The sequence below is a fragment of the Ochlerotatus camptorhynchus genome, unplaced genomic scaffold, assembly GCF_037179485.1.
Source record: "Ochlerotatus camptorhynchus isolate MF236.1 unplaced genomic scaffold, CSIRO-AGI_Acam_v1.1 ptg000434l, whole genome shotgun sequence".
Classification (NCBI taxonomy): Eukaryota; Metazoa; Arthropoda; class Insecta; order Diptera; family Culicidae; genus Ochlerotatus; species Ochlerotatus camptorhynchus.
This window is the reverse complement of record NW_027040920.1, coordinates 7,594,534-7,614,651: the sequence shown is the minus strand read 5'-3', so window position 1 is coordinate 7,614,651 and position 20,118 is coordinate 7,594,534. Positions and strand designations below refer to the sequence as shown.

General features: G+C 44.6%; 1 protein-coding gene across 2 annotated transcripts in view; it reads right to left on the bottom strand.

Moving 5' to 3' along the window:
* The window catches only part of Nplp1 (Neuropeptide-like precursor 1), a 124,688-nt gene that overhangs the window by 35,320 nt on the left and 69,250 nt on the right, over window positions 1–20,118 (bottom strand). For both annotated transcript variants that reach the window (XM_065234652.1, XM_065234653.1), the window contains exons 2-3: window positions 19,219–19,912; window positions 9,758–10,006 (exon numbers count right to left, since the gene is read on the bottom strand). In XM_065234652.1, the coding sequence (XP_065090724.1) occupies window positions 9,758–10,006; window positions 19,219–19,912 (943 nt within the window). The remainder of the gene's footprint in view (window positions 1–9,757; window positions 10,007–19,218; window positions 19,913–20,118) is intronic.

The following is a 20,118-nucleotide window of genomic DNA, read 5'->3' as shown; positions in this document are numbered from 1 at the left end:
ACTAATTATTATCGTTTATCTGATTTGTTTAACACATTTTAGGTCATTCGTGACTTGCCCGCGGTGAGATTGGAGCCTAAGTCTTTCAGCTTGAGAAACATAAATGGTAACCATTTACTATAGGCCCGTATTCAGTTAAACAATATGAATGCAAAATCAGTAATCAAAATGATTTCATTGAAAGCAGGATTAGTTTTCCGTTTGCTTCAACAGTGTAAAATTTTGCTCTCATTTTTGCTGTGTTAACCGTTAAGTCAACCAAAATGAGATCAACTTGAGTATTCAAAATAAGTTACATCATAACAGCAAATTTTGATTTCAATTTGATGTTCAGCTTTGCTCGGGTAGTAGCTTATTGAACGATAGTCATGAGAAATTCGAATCTCTCGTTCCGTTTTTGACAACAACAAAAAGTGAGAGTGGGATGCAAAACTCAAAATTATCCAAAATTAAGTAAAAAGAACTTAAATTTAGGGTATTTTTTTTTTCTGTGTATCGTTGGTTGCTTAATGTGTTTGGATTCACTGCTCATGTCACATGTCATCAGGGTTGCTTCCACTCACTTGCTATGAAACAATGTTTTTCGGAATTATAAAATCGTTAGATGTTATTATGATATTTTGTACTTGTAAGTTTAAAGAAAAGGTGGCAAAGTATGTATTTGACAGATGCAACCTGTCAATTTCACTTTCAGAGTGTCATAATCAGCGATTATATATTTCGTGAGCGTTCACTCAGAGTGAGCGCTCGCGAGTCGTAAAACCGCTGATTGTGACTATCTGAAAGCAAATTTAACAGGTTTCATGTGTCAAACACTATCATTTCAACCTCTTCTTGTATCTAACAAGTACAAAATTCCATTATAACATCTAATGATTCCAATATTCCGAAAATCATTTTTTTATAGCAAGTGAGTGGAAGCAACCCTGCATGTCATAGCTTGACAGTGTGTTTTCACCGCCAAAAGTTTATTGTTCTGAAAGCAGTTTTTGTGCCTCAGGTGACTCGTGCATTACAGAAGGCAGCACCCGATCCTGGCGAAGCCTACGGGTAGTCAGCCTCCTAATGATAAACGTAGAAAGGGCCATTATCAGGCGTTCTCTGCTTCGCCTTGGGTTGTCTATTTTCGGCAGAAAGAGGAAGCCCTAATCTTCTTAAAGATTAAAAAGATCATTTTTAGAGATGTTCTTAGAGCTAAGATTCATCAGATCAATCGGAACAAACTGCGTGTAACTGCGACTACGTATAAAATCGCAAATGATGTTGCTGACGACGAGGGTTATAATTAAGAGTACTACGTTTACATCCCATGTGGAGATAGACGGCGTGGTCTCTGCAGTGAGCCTGACGTGTGATGACGTCATGGAAGGTATGGAGTGCCTTCAAAATGCTGCTACATCTACCGTTCTGGGTTGCAGGATATTGTATTCAGCGACCACGGTAGATGGTGAAAAGACTTATTCCCCTTCAGGCTCACTACTGGTGTCTTTCGCTGGATCGGTTCTCCCAAGTTTAAAAAAAATTGAAAATGTGTTTTACCCGGTACAACTTTCTGTATCAAGGGAATATAATTGTACCAACTGCAAAAAGTTGGGACACACAGCTGCTTTAAGTGACAACAAGCCCCGTTGTGGTAAATGCAGCCAACACCACATGGAAGGTGCTTACCAACAGGAAGCAACTAAATGTTCTAACTGTGGCAAAGAACGTATTCATGCTTTGCAGGACTAACCCGCGTACAAAAAGCGTACCAACAATGTGAAGCGTTCCATAAAAGAACGCTCCAAGCTGACGTTTGCAGAAATGGTTAAGTTGCAAAATGGAACCTCTGGTTCGTTGGCATCAGTCGCTCAAAATGAAAACACTTTTGAGATTTTGTCTTCCGATGAATTGGACTCTGACAAAGCAGATGAGAACAAACACCACGTCTACTCGCAATTCAAAGAAAACTCTCCCGTACAAGCGAGGAAAGATTAAATTTAAGGACATTGTGGGTAATATTTTGAATGCCCTCGGCTTTCCCGACGAATCGCCACTTCGAGGGCTTATTGACCTGCTTGTTCCTATAGTCGGAAACTACTTCAAGCAATTAACTGTATCATGGCCCCTCATTGGTGAATTCATATCTTTCGATGGATAATTCGTCGAGTGAGGATCAAGATATGATCACTTTATTACAATGGAACTGTCGTAGTTTAATACCTAAATTAGACTCGTTCAAGTATTTGATTCACAATTCTGATTGTGATATATTTGCACTCTGTGAAACTTGGCTTTCTTCTGAAGATGAACTAAACTTCCACGATTTTAACATTATCCGCATGGACCGAGATGATTCATATGGTGGCGTACTTTTTGGGATCAAAAAGTGCTACTCCTTCTATAAAATCTCAATCCCAATAATTTCAGGCATTGAAATTGTCGCTTGCCAAATAAATGAGAAGAACAAAGATCTTTGCATAGCTTCTGTATATGTCCCTCCAAGGACTTCCATAAACCGCCGTCAGCTTTGGAGTTTAGTTACTATTCTCCCATCTCCAGTTCTAATACTGGGTGATATGAACTCACACGGTACTGGTTGGGGCGAATCATACGATGACAATAGAGCGGGTATTTTCTATGACTTGTGCGACGATTTCAACTTGACTATCTTGAACACTGGTGAAGCAACACGTATAGCAAACCCTCCTGCTCGAGAGAGCCGTCTTGACATTTCTTTGTGCTCTAACTCACTATCATTAGATTGTCTGTGATCACTTACCAATTATTATTTCAATCAAATGTGGTCAATCAATTCAAGTTCCTTTTGACCTCACGAGGAATATTGATAGGAAAAAAATTGCATCGGCGGTAAAACTGATGCTTTCTGTTGGTTCTACTGGATCAACGATCGACCACCGCAAATTTCCGGAAAAATCAACTGACAACGAAACACGACGATTGACTAACGGAGTAGTCCATGATGGACTAAGGACCCCGCGACGCATGTTAGATAGCATTTTGGTGGCCTCTTCTCAGCCCGACACAATCCCGTCTCTTGCTGCCAGCGATCATCTTAGTCGTCGCGGTCCTGTTGTCGAGTCTGCAGTTGAGGTCCTCCAGCCTGCTCTTCCAGGCAAATACGTTCAATATCATATGCTTTCACTACCTGATCGACATTCCGTTTCCAGCGTGTTTCTCGTCGAGGACACTATTGGCTACAATACACCGACACTTAGTCCTCCACGACTTTTCTACGCTTCCTCTTCACACCATTCTCCAACGCAACCAAGATCACCGCCATCGAACCCGGGACGCCTGACACAAAGCAGTACGGAAGCCCCTGACCCGCCTAGCTCAGTCGCGCCTCCAGCCATCATCGAAAACCTGTCGCAGTTCTCTCGTTCCTGCCATCCAAGTCGTCCCGGCCCTGAGTCTAGCGCTGGCGATGGGGTCTTCCAAGCTGCCTATCATGCAAGTAATGCTGCACCTGCTTCTTCGAATGTCCTGATGTACTACCAAAATGTTGGTGGGATCAACAGCTCTCTCGCCGAGTACCAATTGGCCTTCAGCGACGGTTCCTATGATGTTTACGCACTTTCCGAAACTTGGCTCAATGGACATACCTCAACGAATCAGTTGTTTGGCGAATCATATTCCGTTTATCGACAAGACCGGTCGCCTTCGAATAGCAACAAAACCACTGGAGGTGGTGTTTTGCTGGCTGTTCGCTAGAGTTTTAAATCCCGTACGCTCGACCCTCCTGATGGCTCGGCGGTTGAGCAAATATGGATCGCAATTGCCACTGTCGATGCAACACTCTACCTATGCGTTGTGTATATTCCCCCTGATCGAGTAAACGATGAATGTTTGATCGAAAAGCATATCGATTCGCTTAACTGGGTGGTTTCGCAGTTAGGACCAAGAGACAACGTTATCATTCTAGGCGATTTCAACTTGAGCTCGATCTCTTGGCAGCGTAGTCCACATGGTTCCCTGTACCCGATTACATCACGATCCTCGATAAGCCTGGCATCACGGAAGCTGCTTGATGCGTATAGCACCGCTGGACTCAGACAAATGAGGGGAATTGCAAATGCAAACAATCGTACGCTTGATCTATGCTTCGTCAGTGAGGTACTTTGCGAGCACAGCACAGTTATGCAAGCTCCATCACCGCTCGTTAAAATCTGCAGGCATCATCCTCCTGTACTGATGGAATTCAAGATAAGTCCACAGCAACGCTTCCAAGATACCTCTGAAAGCATCGCCTATGATTTCAGAAAGGCTGACTTCAACAGCATGAACGAGTTCCTCGCACATGTCGATTGGGACGAGGTGCTTCAAAATTGTGATGCCAACCTCGCTGCGTCGACCATATCTGGTATCCTGTGGTATGCCATCGATCAGTTCGTTCCCGTGAAGTCTAGACACGAACCGGCTAAGCCAGCCTGGTCAAATGCTGACCTCAAGCATCTTAGGACTGTGAAGCGGGCAGCTCTCAGACGACATAGCAAGTATCGCACGGACTCCACGAGAATGAGATATATGGCGGCGAGCACTGAATACAACCAACTTAATAATCGTTTGTACAACGCATATCAGGACCATTTGCAAAGGCGCTTCAAGACAAATCCCAGAAGTTTTTGGCGTTACGTCCATGACCAACGGATGGAATCCGGACTGCCCTCTACGATGACCAACGGATTGTTCGAAGCTGATTCCACCACTGACATCGCCGACCTGTTCCGTTCTCAATTCAGCAATGTTTTCACTAATGAACACATCGACCCGCAGGATGTAGCCGTCGCCACCAGAAATGTTCCTCAACTTTCGGCCTCTGGGCTACAGTTCGTGATCACGAACGATATGGTTATATCAGCCGGAAAGGATTTAAAATCCTCCACGGGATGTGACCCGGATGGGATTCCATCGCTTGTCCTCAAATGCTGCGCGGATACACTTGCAACACCACTAGCAAGAGTATTCAACCTATCTTTGGCTACTGGTGTATTCCCAAACTGCTGGAAGCAGTCGTATGTTTTCCCAGTTTTCAAGAAAGGCTGCAAGCGGATTGTTTCGAACTATCGGGGCATAGCTGCGTTGAGCGCCACTTCTAAGCTGTTTGAGGTGATCGTTCTGCATAAGCTGGTTCAGAACTACGCACACTACATTTCGATTGATCAGCACGGATTTATGCCTAACCGTTCGACGACAACTAATTTGACTTGTTTCACTTCGTTCGTGATCCGCCAAATAGAAAATGGTCAACAAGTAGACGCTATTTACACAGACTTATCCGCGGCGTTTGATAAAATGAATCATCAAATCGCAGTTGCTAAATTCGACAAACTGGGAATGAACAGTAACTTGCTTTCCTGGCTTCGATCCTACCTAACCGGTCGAAGTAAATCCGTCAAAATTGGAGACCACGTTTCGCCCTCCTTTCCGGTTTGGTCCGGTGTTCCCCAAGGAAGTCATTTGGGGCCGTTTCTATTCTTGCTGTATATGAACGATGTCAATTTCATCTTGAAATGCCTAAAACTCTCGTATGCCGATGACCTCAAGCTTTACTACACGATTAAGCAACCACAAGACGCGTTTTTTCTGCAACAACAACTGGAAGCCTTCGCTGAATGGTGTCATATTAATCGAATGTCGCTGAACGTGTCCAAATGTTCGGTTATTTCATTTGGCCGCAAGCAATCACTCTTCCATTTTAGCTATGCTTTGGGAGGCGTGAATCTACAACGTGATTCGACAGTCAAGAACCTGGGGATTCTGGTTGATACAAAATTAACCTTCAAGGATCACGTCGCGTACGTTGTGTCTAAAGCCTCATCGCAACTAGGATTTTTATTTCGCTTTGCAAAAAAGTTCAAGGACGTTTACTGCCTAAAAGCTTTATACTGCTCAATTGTGTGCCCTATCTTGGAGTATTCGTCTATCGTCTGGTCTCCTTATTACCAGAATGAAACTCAACGCATCGAAGCTGTTCAGCGAAAATTCGTCCGGTTCGCTCTACGTGATCTTAGGTGGAGAGATCCATTCAACCTGCCCAGTTATGAAAGCCGTTGTCTACTTATAAATCTGGAATTACTAGAAGCAAGACGCAACGTGGCAAAAGCGTGCTTTGTTGGGGATCTTCTGCTAGGCAACATTGACAGTCCTACGCTTCTTAGTTTCTTGGACATCAACACACGTCGTCGCAATCTTCGGTCGCACTCGTTTATCACCATCCCTCCGGCAAGAACTAATTATGGCTTTCACGAACCTTTGCGAAGCATGTCCCGTGTATTCAACCGGTGTTATTATGTGTACGATTTCAACGTGTCACGAGAAACAAACAAGCGTAGTTTTAAACAAGTGTTATGTTAATTTATGTTATTCGTTAGTTTTGTATTTAGTTGTAGAACAGGTGTCATTGGGGTAATCATTTTACCTGTTGACTGATAAACAATAAACTCTTGGTATTGACTTTACCAATCCTTTGCCACCATTTCTTTACCGAACTGATCTACAAAAGTGCATTAGAAGCTCATAAACGACGTGTTCCAAGTGCATCCTTCAAAAGAAGACCCGCCACCCCTGGATGGGATGACGAATGTGTAAAGTTGGATCTTGAGGAATCCGGTGGCTTTAAAGATTATCGTAGACATGAAAGATCTGAGCTTTTTGAAAAGTATCTAAAGCTTGAAAAAAAGCTTAAAAACTTACTAAAAGCAAAGAAACGAAATTACTGTCGTACTTTTATCAAGGGACTTTCTAGAGAAACCTCGATGACAACGCTTTGGAAAAAGGCTCGCTATATGCGAAACCGCTCATCTTCCAATGAGAGTGAAGAATACTCCTCCCAATGGATATTCGACTTCGCTAAAAAGGTTTGTCCAGATTCTGTTCCAGCACAACCAACTTTACGGGATACAGTCCGAAGTAACGGTTCTCTGGATGAACCATTCACAATACTGGAATTTTCAATGGCACTTCTTTCATCGAATAACTCTGCTCCGGGAAGCGATATGATCAAATTCGACCTTCTAAAAAACCTCCCCGATATCGCTAAAAGACCTATATAATTCATTTATGGAATTCAATATAGTTCCATTAGCATGGAGACAGGGTAATTTAATAGCTATTCAAAAGCCTGGGAAACCAGCGTCTGATCACAATTCTTACCGTTTGATCTCTACGTTATCATGCCTGAGGAAATTATTAGAAAAAATGATCCTATTAAGACTTGACCATTGGGTTGAATCAAACAATCTACTTTCAAATACGCAATTTGGTTTCCGAAAGAGTAAAGGAACAAACGATTGTCTAGCGATGCTTTCATCTGATATTCAACTGGCCTTTGCGCACAAGGAGCAATTGGCTTCAGTCTTTTTGGATATTAAGGGCGCATTTGATTCTGTTTCCATAGGCATACTGTCAGACAATTTGCACAGTAGTGGATAACCCGGTATTTTGAATAACAAACAAATGACCTTCAATCTAGGTCAACTGACAACTTCTAGAATTAGCTAGATGGGCTTACCCCAAGGTTCATGTTTAAGTCCCTTACTTTATAATTTCTTACGTACATAACGTATTTGAAACAAAAGTGTCAACAAAGGATCAACTTTCTACGATAAATTTCCGGGACATGGTTGGGTGCTCACCCGGAAGACCTCATTAAACTATATAAAACGACTATTCTTTCGGTTCTTGAGTATGGCTCTTTTTGCTTCCTCACGGCAAGAAAAAGCCACCAAATCAAATTGGAACTTATTCAATATCGTTGTATCCGTATTGCACTTGGCTGTATACATTCAAAACACAATATGAGCCTAGGGGTCCTAGCGGGCGTAAAACCCCTGCAGAACCGTTTCTGTGAGCTCTCATTAAGAATATTGATTAAATTTAGCGTCAGTAACAACCTTGTGATTGAAAACTTCGATTAAATGCTCGAATTGAGCATCCAGTCTAGGTTCATGCGAATCTATCTTAATTATATGTCATCAGATATTAGCCTTCCTTACTATAACCCCTCTCGTGTATGCTTTACTAACGACAGTTCCCCCATTGACTATGATCTCTCCATGAAACAGGCTATTCATGGAGTTCCAGATCAACTTCGACCTATCTCAATTCCCTGCATTTTTGCTGAAAAGTACCAACAAGTCAATTGCAATAGAAGATTTTCACTGATGGATCACGAATTGATAGATCCACTGGCAATGAATACTCAACCGCCTTTCGGAAACTTCAGGAACCTTGTTCCGTTTATGTTGCTGAGCTAGCAGCAATCAACTTCTCATTGGGGATGATTTCTGATATGCCCATAGACCATTACTTCATCTTCTCGGATAGTCTCAATTCGATTGAGGCTATTCGGTCGATGAAACAAGGTAGGCACTCATCTTATTTCCTTTCAAAGGTAAGGGAGCAGATGAGTTTGCTGGTCGAAAGATCATATATGATTACCTCTGTATGGGTCCCCTCACATTGCTCAATCCCAGGCAATGAGAAGGCAGACTCTCTCGCAAAGGTGGGCGCACAACAAGGCGAGATTTATGATAGAAGAATTTCACATGATGAATTTTTCCCATAAGTACGTCAGAGTTCTCTTTTATGTTGGTAAAACGATTGGACAAATAATTCTCTTAGGCGGTGGTTACAATCCATTATTTCAAATGTTTCTTCGAGAGCGTGGTTCAAAGGTCTGGATGTAAATCGGGGATTCATTCGAGTGATGTCAAGACTTATGTCCAACCACTACTCGCTAGACGCACATCTCTATAGAATAAACCTCGTTGACAGCAATATATGTAGGTGCAGAACCGGTTATGATGACATCGATCACGCAGTTTGGTATTGCCCGGGTAATGACGCCTCCAGAGCACGACTATTGGATACCCTAGTGGCCCGAGGTAGACAACCCTTCCGTGAAGTAAGAGATGTATTGGAAAGACGTGATCTTCCCTACATGCAAGCGATCTACGAATTCTTTTGTTTGTCTGATGTTAGAGTTTGATGTGACCATCCCCTCCTTTCCAAACAAGTTGTTTACCTACAGAAATGATATGAACCATATTTTTGTTTCAGCGAGTTTCGGAAATGCTACAAAATAAAATGTAGTTTTTCGTTCATTTTTCCCCATTGTGCATTGCTATGAAATAAATATAATCATATTTATTGTTTCACCATTAAAATAAAAGTAAGCCTCAATGTCATATGATTAGTCACAGAAAAAATGTTCCCAAAAATAAGCATCTTTGCGAGTTTTTATTTAACTACGTAGTTTAGCAAAATAAGGCCCCCCTCCAGATAAATTTACTAGCTACGCCAATGATCGTGTTAGTATTTCTATTGTGAAAATAGTTCCTTTTCAAGCCAACAGCGACCAATTCGAAAGATATGCTTCTACTACAAATCACATAGGATTTCGTCTTATTTTCAAATTTGATTACTTCACTCAAGTAGAAAGATGAATATCAGTTTTAACAGCTTGAAAGAGAAGAAAAACTATAAGTGTATCATAAAATTTAAGTGATTCGTCCTAAACTAAATTTCCATTCCACCAAACTTGATCAGCAATGTTTCATTTCTCTCCGCATGTCTGTGCTATTCCTCCAAACCCATGGTGCTGACGTTAAACAATTTCAGTCACGCTCCCGCAGGTCAAAAATCTGGGTCGCAGTAAAATGTCGTGGAGGAGGAGGAGGAGAAGGAAGCCCCTCATTCCCACCAACTACTCCCCCTTTCTTCTCGTTTGCCCCCGTTCTGAGACACTACTTACCGAGGTATCGCTTTTCCTCCAAATGATTATCGCCGGGGTTGTAGTATGGGGCGGGGTATGCCTCGTTCATTGCCTCCATCAGCTCTTCGTAGTCCAGTGGAGCGGATTGGTACACGGGCTCGAGAATTTCCGGCGTGCTATCGTCCAGTGCTTCATCGTCGTAGTAGAGTTCACGTTTCTTGCGGCCACCACTTGAGCTGTCACCTCCGTGACCCTGGGAATTCTTCAGCGCTTGGATGTTGCGTTTTTCTGGAGGGAATTTTAAAGAAAAAAAAGGACAAATGTTTCAGATTCTAACAGCAATATGTTCATCATTTCCCCAAAAAGAGAAGTCTTTTTCTCGCGACAAACAATTTAAAACTATTTACAAAGATTCCACTCTCCAGACTTCAGCGAAACGAGAAGCATTTAAACCGCGAGAAGAACAGAGCGAAGCAAAAAGTACAACACAACTTTTGTTCGCCACCCACTGAAGACTTTGCACCATGCTGTCACCGCCGTTGTCGTCGTCGTCGTCGTCGGTGTCGTAAAATTCCGCAAACGCTTTTGAACGTGAATTGATTGCAACAGGACGTTTTCCAGCGTGGTGAGTTTTACGGCTCAGGAAATTTAATATTTTGTCGCCGGAGATTTTCCGCCAGTCTGCTGCTGAAGGATGTTTCGCGGGAGGTGGTACAAACTGCGAAGCATATTTCAGACATGAGAGAGCTATAAATGCTTCTTTGAGGAATGTAATAAAAAAAAAAGTGGAAAGTACTGTTGCATGAATTTCATGCTCGCGGCGGCCGGAAAGCTAATCCGCAAAGTCCTGTTGACTGATGGTGTTAACATCATCTCGGCCAGTCAGTTGTGCAAGGAATGGAAGATTTACATTATGCTTTGGGCAAATTTCAAACAATTATGCCTAGGGCCAGATTTTATTGGATTGAAATGCCTTTGTTTTCTGATGTGGATTATTATTTGTAAAAAGAAGCATAAGCAATCGCAAATTCCACAAACAGAATTGGGGAATTTCATAATGATGGCCTTCGAATAGCATTACATAATTTTACATTGATGATGTTGGTGCCTCCTGGAACTTTCCCAGTAATTTTTATTATTCCAAATCGCAGGACATGAAAATTTTACTAATTAAAAAAAAAACATTAAAAATAACTCCTCGCGGAATTTTCTACTAAATGCAAATTTTTGTCCAGACCCTCGATTTCAATCTTTACAAAGCAACCAAATCCTTAGGATTTACAAAATAATTCAAAGTTATCGTTCTGATATGGATTCCCCATCAACAAACTTTATCAATTCCAAACAAAATGATAACATATATTAATTCATCTTGAGTAACTACTTGGGTTTTATTGGGGTTTTGTGAAGGGGTTGGTCACGCAGCACAGTGTGCCAAAAACACAGTAGGACACACCATGGCACACTCATTGGCCCTGTTTGCCACCTATGGTACCTATTTTGTTTATGATTTCTAAAGTAACTGGCATTACTGCACTTTTTCTGCGCCTGCACAGTGCGTATTTGTCAAAATTGGATTGTTGACCATTTTTGGTATCCGCAACAGATAATTCCGCTGGAGCCTCCAACTCACCTTTACTGCAATGGTCCACAACCAGAGCAACATCACGACGATGACCGGGTGGTTCGTTTCCCAAGCACACTTTCGTCGCTGTTGTTGCTTTCTTTTGCTCGGCGAGTTGTATGGACTGGCGGTGCCACCAACGAAACTGCTGCTACTGGACGGATCGTGCTGAAGTGTCCCTTCCGGTCGTTCCATCCCCCAGTCGTCAGCAGCAGCACCACCACCGTCATACTGTTGGTTGTTGACCAATCCGATCGCTATCGACACGTTCCGTTCGTTTCCCTCAGAGACAAACTGGTAAGACCGGTGGAAAGAATGTTCATCTCTTTGCCGAAGATATCGCCATCTAGACCAATCTCATCATTGTGCGACAGAGGAATAATATCATCAAGAAGCGTTCAACAAACCAAAACCAAGGTTACAATTCACGGTTGACGTTTAGCAACGGTAAGCAACCATATCTCGACATGATCGTAATCAGGAAGGACAACCGGCACCTCCCTACGGAATGATACCAAGCGCCTTCCTATCATCATCCCGATCGCAAGGACGCTCTCCGTCACTACCATGAGTCGCGCAATCAATGCCGGCAAGAAATCCGTGTCGTCAAACGAACCAGCTGGATGGAGTTTCTGGAACGAATGAATTCGTCACAGTCTTCGGCCGACTTATGGAGGCAAGTCAACGCCCTCAGTGGGAAACTGCGCATGACACTGCTCCACGTACAGAATAACGGTGAAGCGGTTTCTGACCCTGCAATTGTAGCGGACGATCTCGCAGCCATCGAGAAGTACGAAGACGAATTCAAGCGGAAAGCTAGGCCTTCGACGTCATCAACTGCAAGTTTCTCTGTTTCTTCTGACGCTGGGAACTCGGACATCAACCAGGCATTCTCCTGGCAGGAATTGCAGCATGCCCTCCGCTGCAGTACCGGAAAGTCGGTGGGTCCCGACGAAATCGGGTACCCTCTACTCAAGAGGGTAAGCTCTGGCTCACCAACTCGTATACAGCGTCGTGGAAGGAGAGCTTAGTCATTCCCATCCCAAAAACCAATGAAACAACCCGTGAAGTTAGCAAGTTCCGGCCAATAGCCTTGTATGGCCAAGGTCCTGGAGCGAATGGTCAACAGGAGGCTAAAGCATTTCCTTGAAACCGAAAACCTGCTAGACCACCGACAGCACGCCTTCCGTCAAAGGTACAATCGTCTCGCTGGATATATCGAAGGCCATCAACAGGACGTGGAACGCCACTCGTCTTAGAGCAGCTTGTCAACTGGGGGCTGTGTGGAACCATGGTTCACTTCATCAAAAAATTACTGACCGATCGTTCTTTCAGAGTCGCAGTTGGCATTACGAGGTCCCAGCTTCTCTTTAATAAAGACAACCAACCAACCAACCTGGTCCCAGCTTTTCAGAAAAGAGACGGGTGTCCCACAAGGTTCAGTTATCGCCGTTGACCTCTTCCTTGTGGCCAGGCCATGAACGGAGTTTTCGGAGCACTGCCGAAAAACGTTTACATTTTCGTGTATGCTGACGATGTACTTATCGTAACTACCGGCCCAACAGCAGCACGTAACAGGATCAAGGCCCAGGCAGCAGTCTCCACTGTAGCCAGGTGGACCAGTGCGGTAGGCTTCCAGCTTTCGGCCACCAAAAGCGTCAGGTGCCTCGTCTGTCCATCCCGGCAACGTGCTAGCGGACCACCTATCAAAGTTCAAAGCCATTGAAGAAGACGCTCTGTATTCTGGGGGTACTTGTTGACCGGTTCCTCAACTTCGAGCAGCACTTTAGGGCGATCAAGAACGACTGCCGCAGTAGGATCAACTTGATCCGCACCATCTCTCGCCCCCACCGGTCTAACAATCGCGACACTCGTTTGCGGGTTGCAAGACCCGTCATCGATAGTCGCCTACTGTACGGTCTTGAGATGACGTGCATCGCCGCCGAAAAGCTCGTGCAGATACTAGCACCAACTTTTGGATTGTCTCCGGTCTTCTTCCGTCAACACATGCATCGAAGCGGGTATTCTGCCCTTCCACCATCGTATAACCGCAGCAATTGCAACGAAAGTCGCTCCCTTTACCGCAATGACTTCCGGAAATGACAGGATCTTTCTTCTCGATGAGGGGAACAGACTCCTCCGCATGACTGCCAATTCGGAGCTCCCCCCAGTGGCCAAGGTCCACTGGTACGGGACAAAAGTTGGCACATACCTCCACCAAAAATCGAGAGTCGGATAAAGAGCAGGTTCAAGACTGGAGATAACTCTGCAGTGCTGAAGAGAACAAAAGCCGAACTGCTAGGCTCGGACTACCCAACCCATGCCCACATATACACGGACGGATCGCTTTCCCGAGCCGGGGTCGGAATTGGAGTAGCCGAAATTTCAGCACCAATGAGCAGGAGCCTACCGCCACAATGCTCGGTTTTCTCCGCCGAAGCTGCGACCATCTTTGTTGCCGTTACAGCATCCTCAGACCGGCCCATACTGATCCCTGACTCACCCCTGGATACAGGGTATTGTGTAGGCCACACCTCCGAACACGGTGTTTTCCCGGATCCCTGGGCACTGCGGTATGCCAGGAAACAGCGAAACCGACTGCCTGGCAGGATCTGGACCAGCTGGCCCTCGTTACACCGACGAACTTTTAACTTTCTTTTGGCTGACGGGAAATCTCTGCCGGACGGGTGATTATCCCTCCTACGGTGGAGCTCCGATCTCTTTCAAAACCCTGCATAACTTTGATGTACCAGATTGTTTTTTTTTCTCGTTGCCTGTATTGTTAGTCTTTTTACTGGAATCTGTTTTAATTGCGTCGGTTTGAGTACAAAATTTGCAGGCAGAACCCCCCTCTGAGGCCTTCTATTTTATAGAGATGAACCAGCCAACGACTAAAAATCTCTCCAATAGAGCCAAAAAAATGATACCAAGCAGCTCAGTCCGCATCGTGCTCTAATGTCGTTCTGATCTATTCGCTTTTTTTCTGGAGGAAGTGTTACTGCTACCGAAAGCTACAACAAATTGTGCTAAATATTATCTTGTTCGATTCTTATTTCTCTCCAATCCTTGTTTGGACCCTACCCGAGGTAATCCTGCTTGGAAAATTCCTCTCCGATCCTTCGGATTTTTATATCAATCTGCTTGAAAGACGCTTCGGAGAAACTTTCTTCTGCCGCCATGGTACCTAAACGCAAAAGGGTAATCTCTTGATCCTCCTTTTGATGAAATTTATTTGAGCAATCAATTTGATATGCTCACGAATGATAAGAATGATTCATCAAAATTCCATTTAAACATGCAAAGAAGGAAAAGGTCCCCCTATTGTGATATCACTTTCTGATTTCCATGATTTCTGAACGAAATTTTGAACTTCGTTAAATTTAAATTTTCAATTCAAATTGGCCGTCGAGCTGAATTCCATATATTGGCTGAAACCATGGACGGATTCAAAAGTCTTCTCCGGTATCTTACAGAGAGCAGCACCATTTGTTTACTTATGACACCAAAATTGAACGTTTGTTCAACGTTTACTTGAAAGGTCTGCCCAGTGAATCCCTGGATCAGTTCAAAGATATTTTGGACACGGTACCCGCAACTACAACATCAAGCCACGCTGCAGCAACTGCGCTCACGAACACGCCACTTCTGATTGCCCTGCGGGTGGAGCCGTGGCGTTAAAATGCGCCAACTGTGGTGGCGCACACCAAGGTTCCGACAGACAGTGCTCCAAACGCGAGGACTTCAAACGCATCCGAAAGCAGGCGTCAAGAAACAATCAACCAGGACGCAAGAAGGACAAAACCACAGCATTCAGGACGGAGGATTTCCCACCTCTTCGTGCTCCCCAGCAAAGACAAGCAAATGCGCGGGTGCAACCCGCTCCCCCTCAAGAAGCTTCTGGTGATTCTGCTGGCCAATGCTCTCCATCCCCCCTGGATTCTGGGGACAACCAACAGCGCAAAACAACAACCCCGATCTGTTCTCAGCGGATGAACTGACGGAAATTTTCGTCAACACATGTCCGGTGCTCTTCGTAAGTGCCGCAATAAGCCCGAACAGATCCAAGTGCTCGGTAAGTTCGTCATCAGTATGGCGTCTAAACCGCTAACTATCATCACCTGGAATGCTTGCTCTGTAAGAGCAAAAGAGATTGAGCTTGCCGACTTCCTCCGCAAGTACAGCATCGACGTGGGCCTTCTAACCGAGACCCATCTAAATTCCGGCGACAGATTCTGGTTGCCTGACCACAACATTATTCGGCTTGATCGCACCAGCTCCAGGGGGGGGGTGGTGTTGCGGTCGTCGTCAAGAAAGGAATAAAATACCACACTCTGTCCCATATCCGCACCTCTATCAACGAGGCCCTTGGTGTGGAGGTGGAGTCGTCGACTGGATACGTCCAGTTCATCGCCGTCTACTGCCCTCGACAGTGTGCCGCCAGCAGTGGACTAGCGGCTAAATTCAAGAAGGACCTGTCGACCATCACCCGTAACGATTCCCGCTTCGTAATCGGAGGAGAACTAAATGAGGCCTGGCGGAACTACCAGCAGAACCAGAACGGTCGTCTGCTGTTCGACCATTCGCAGCATGGGCTGTACTCCGTTTGGTTTTCGGATGAACCAACATTTATCTCACCGGCGGGCAACCCATCGACGCTAGACCTGTTCCTGACAAATATCGGCTTGTCCATCGGGTCGAAAACCCACCGCTTGACTCCGTGGAGGACATCGACCGAGCGTTGGAGGGACTCCACCAAGCCATAACCGTGGCTGACGAGGCGTGCGTAGAAATGTTCGTAGACGCCAGTTCCAGAGAACCGGAGATCTAGCGACGAAACGTGAAATGGCCGCTCTGAACAAGGAGATTGCTTCCAGAATGGTCTCACTGTGGAACGAAAGTTTCGGGCGGCTAGTTCAGAATCTCGACGACCACTCCAGACCATTCTGGAAAGTTGCCAAGGTCCTAAAGACGCACCCCAAACCCATTCCACCACTCAAAGATGAAAATGATGACGATCGGCTCATAATCACCCCTCAGGAGAAAGCAAATGCGATTGGTGAGCATATTGCCAAATCTCTTGCTTGGCTCCAACATCCAAAGTCCGCTCGAAGTTCAGATTGAGCAATACGTACTCAACCTTGATTCCTCCCCTTGTGCCATCCCTCCGGAGGATAGAATCACAGTGGAACAGATTTGCTCAGCGCTGAAATGCACCAAAAACATGAAGGCCCCCGGGCTTGACGGAATATTAAACCTAGTATTGAAAAATCCTTAACATGAAGGTTCACTCTCTGCTGGCTGCTGTCTTCAACAGATGCTTGGAACTGCACTACGTTCCAAGTATCTGGAAGACAGCGAAAATCACACCTATTCGCAAACCCGGGAAGGACTCAACGCTAGCTTCAAGCTACAGACCAATCAGCCTCCTTTCAGCGCTGAGCAAATTGTTCGAGAAACTCATTCTCAATCGTTTGCTTAAGTTTGTCGAGGAGCACAACATTCTCCTACCGGAACAGTTCGGGTTCAGGAAGGGGCACTCCACAAATCATCAGCTAGTACGGGTGATGAATAACATCCGAAGTAACAAGGCTGTATCCAAGTCCACAGCCATGGCCTTGTTAGACGTTGAGAAAGCGTTTGATAATGTCTGGCACAATGGGCTTGTATTCAAGCTTTGTAACTTCAACTTTCCATTACATCTGGTTAAAATCACTCGTAGCTACCTCCAGCAAAGGTCGTTTAAGGTATCGTTGAATGGTTGTCTTTCAGACACGTTTTCCATCCCAGCAGGAGTCCCTCAAGGCAGTCTGCTGGGCCCCTTGCTTTACAGCATTTACACTTCCGACATTCCTCCCCTTGGAGACGGTTGCGTGTTTTTCCTGTTCGCAGATGATACCGCAATAGCCGTCAAAGGAAGGATGCCTCGCGAAATAACGAACAAACTTCAACGATGCCTTAACGCCTTTGCTGATTATGCCACCACGTGGAAAATCAAAATCAATGCTTCCAAAACCCAAACAATCATGTTCCTCCATCGGCAATCACCCAAACTAAAACCGGCTCCCTCTTGTACTGTAATCATGGATGGCACAAGGGTTGAGTGGTCCGCCGAAGTAACCTATCTCGGGATGTTGTTCGATGAAAAGCTCCTCTTCCGTTCACATGTAGAGAAAACAGTAGTCAAGTGTTCTGTCTTGGTTAGGTGTCTGTATCCGCTGATTTGCCGCAGATCCCGCCTCTCAAGGGTGAACAAACTGGCCGTCTACAAACAAATCATAGCACCTGCGATCCTCTACGCAGCTCCGATGTGGGAATAATGTGCACAGACTGACAGGAAAAAAATTCAGGTCGCTCAGAATAGAGTGCTGAGGATGATACTTGATCGTCCTTTCGACACTAGAATAACAAATTTACACGAAGAGGCAGGCATTGCCAAATTAGATTGCAGAATTAATGAAATTAAAACTAAATTTGCACAAAAATGTAATTTATCAGAACATGCTTTGATAAGCAATTTGTATATAGTAGATTAGTGTAGCATACTACTTTCCATCTGGAAACAATTTACAAGCCCTAAATAAAAATATCACAACCTCACACAGCGTTACATAACCCTCTTGGCTGATCAATAAATTATGCATTGCTAGCAATAGTCCATTTCCCATTTCCCTATCCATTACCTTCGCAAAGTACAACGCGCATCGCCGTAGCACATGTTTTATGTTTATGATGAGATGTTTGAAAATAAGCGAAGCCAGCTCGGCTTGGGTCAGTAGGTAATTGTAAACTAGTATTTAAGCTAATTACAGCTAAATATACAGAGGGACATTCTAGCACAAAAGTTGACGAGAGCAGTCATGCTCAGGCATGGAAAATCATTTACATTCATTTCATGCATTCATTTACATTCATTTGCCCCCAACTTTTTTCATCAACAGAATTCCGCAAAATGATGTATGGAGCTTTTATAGGTTTTGTTATTAGCTACAACTTTTGCCAGCAACCCAAATCTGTATCTCTTATGCATCACGAATTAGAGGGAGCAGAACTCGTTACTGTTTTTCAGTGAATGTAAAATACATTCACTGAAAAACAGTAGTGAATTCTGTTTGCTCTGGTTCGTCATGCATAAGAGATACGGATTTAGGTTTTTAACAAATGTTGTAGTTAATAACAAAACCTACAAAAGCTTCATACATCATTTTGCTGAATTCTGTTGATGAAAAAAGTTAGGGGCAAATGAATGTAAATCAATGCACTAAATGAATGCAAATGATTTTCCATGCCTGGTCATGCTGCTACTGTTTTAATCAAAAATAAATCCTGCCATCTAAGTGTTGAAAGTTGAAGTCTGGAAGTCTGAGATAGAACATTAGGTGTATATAGTAGTTGTAGGTTAGTTTTAGTTGTAAATAGTAGTTATAAGTAGCCTCCTTTTTCCAATTCAAACTAGGAACGGTAAATAATAATTAAAATCTCAAATGTACTAAAGTTGAAAAGACGCATCTGTGTCACTTGAAAATTCATACATGTAAACCACACAAACACAAGAAATAAAGATCATTTAAAGTCAAAACTGTGCTGTAGTTCAGATCAAACTGATCTTTTAGAACAACCACTCCAGTGACACTGTCCATAGCAACGAAAGTCTACACCAGTTACAGTCTGCACATAATTTCCGATGCCGTTTCTAATAGTTAAATTCTTGCATCACAGAGAATAATAATCGCCCACCAAGTCACGTACAGCATTCCGACATAAATTGCTACAACAGCATGTACCCAGCAGCAATACAACACTATCATTCTTCAAATATTAATACACCTATCAGCATGTCGCCCACCCTTCCACCCCCGCGCATTCACCGACAACTCACCATTCTCGGAAGCCATGCTCTGCTGCCGGGGCAGATTCCAGTCGCGTACCAACGTTTGGATGTTGCGTTTGCTCTCCTGTGGCCCTGCATAGTGTGGGATCGAATTATCGCGTGCCAGTGATTGCATGTTTCGCTTGGGAGCAATCGACGGAAGCATTCCGGTTCGCAGCAGCGATTGAATGTTCCGCTTGCCGGGCAGTTCGTACTTTCTCGCCAGTGATGCAATGTTTCGCTTTCCGTTTAGCATATAGCCGGACGCCCGTGCCGACGCTAGGTTGCGCTTCTCGTCGGTCCACCCACCGGCCGTGGAGGCCTCCGAGGAGTCCGGTTCCCGTGAGGCCGGAAGCTGACCATTCTTGGCCAGGGTGGCAATGCTACGCTTGAGATAGTCCGACGACGGTGCCCGCAGCAATCCAGCACGTGCCAAGGAGCCAAGATTGCGCTTACCTTCCCGCAGGAGCGAACGGTAGGAGCGTTTGTCTTCGTACGGGCCGGAGTTGTCGTAGCTTCCATACTCGTCCAATGATTGGTAGCCACCGTCGGTGGGGTCCCGCTCCAGGATGTGCCGCAATTGGTTACGTAAGGCAGCGGCATGCATCTCGTAGCCTTCCTCCGGGTAGGTGAGGTCTCGCAGTAACGATTCCAGCTCACATGGTTTCAGCCGACGGGAGGCGTCTACGTACTGGGAGTTTGCCTGTATCGGGGGAAAAAAAGGAAAACCATCAATATGGAGAGGCAATGCCGTTCTATTTATAATCATGATTTTCTTGGGAGTTATTATAATAATTTAGCCGCACATAGGGGGTAACCAAAGCGCTAGTCCCTAATTGAAGGCAAAAAATCATCACGATGCTCAATACTATCCAATTAAATATGACACCCTCTAGAGAGCTCGAATGG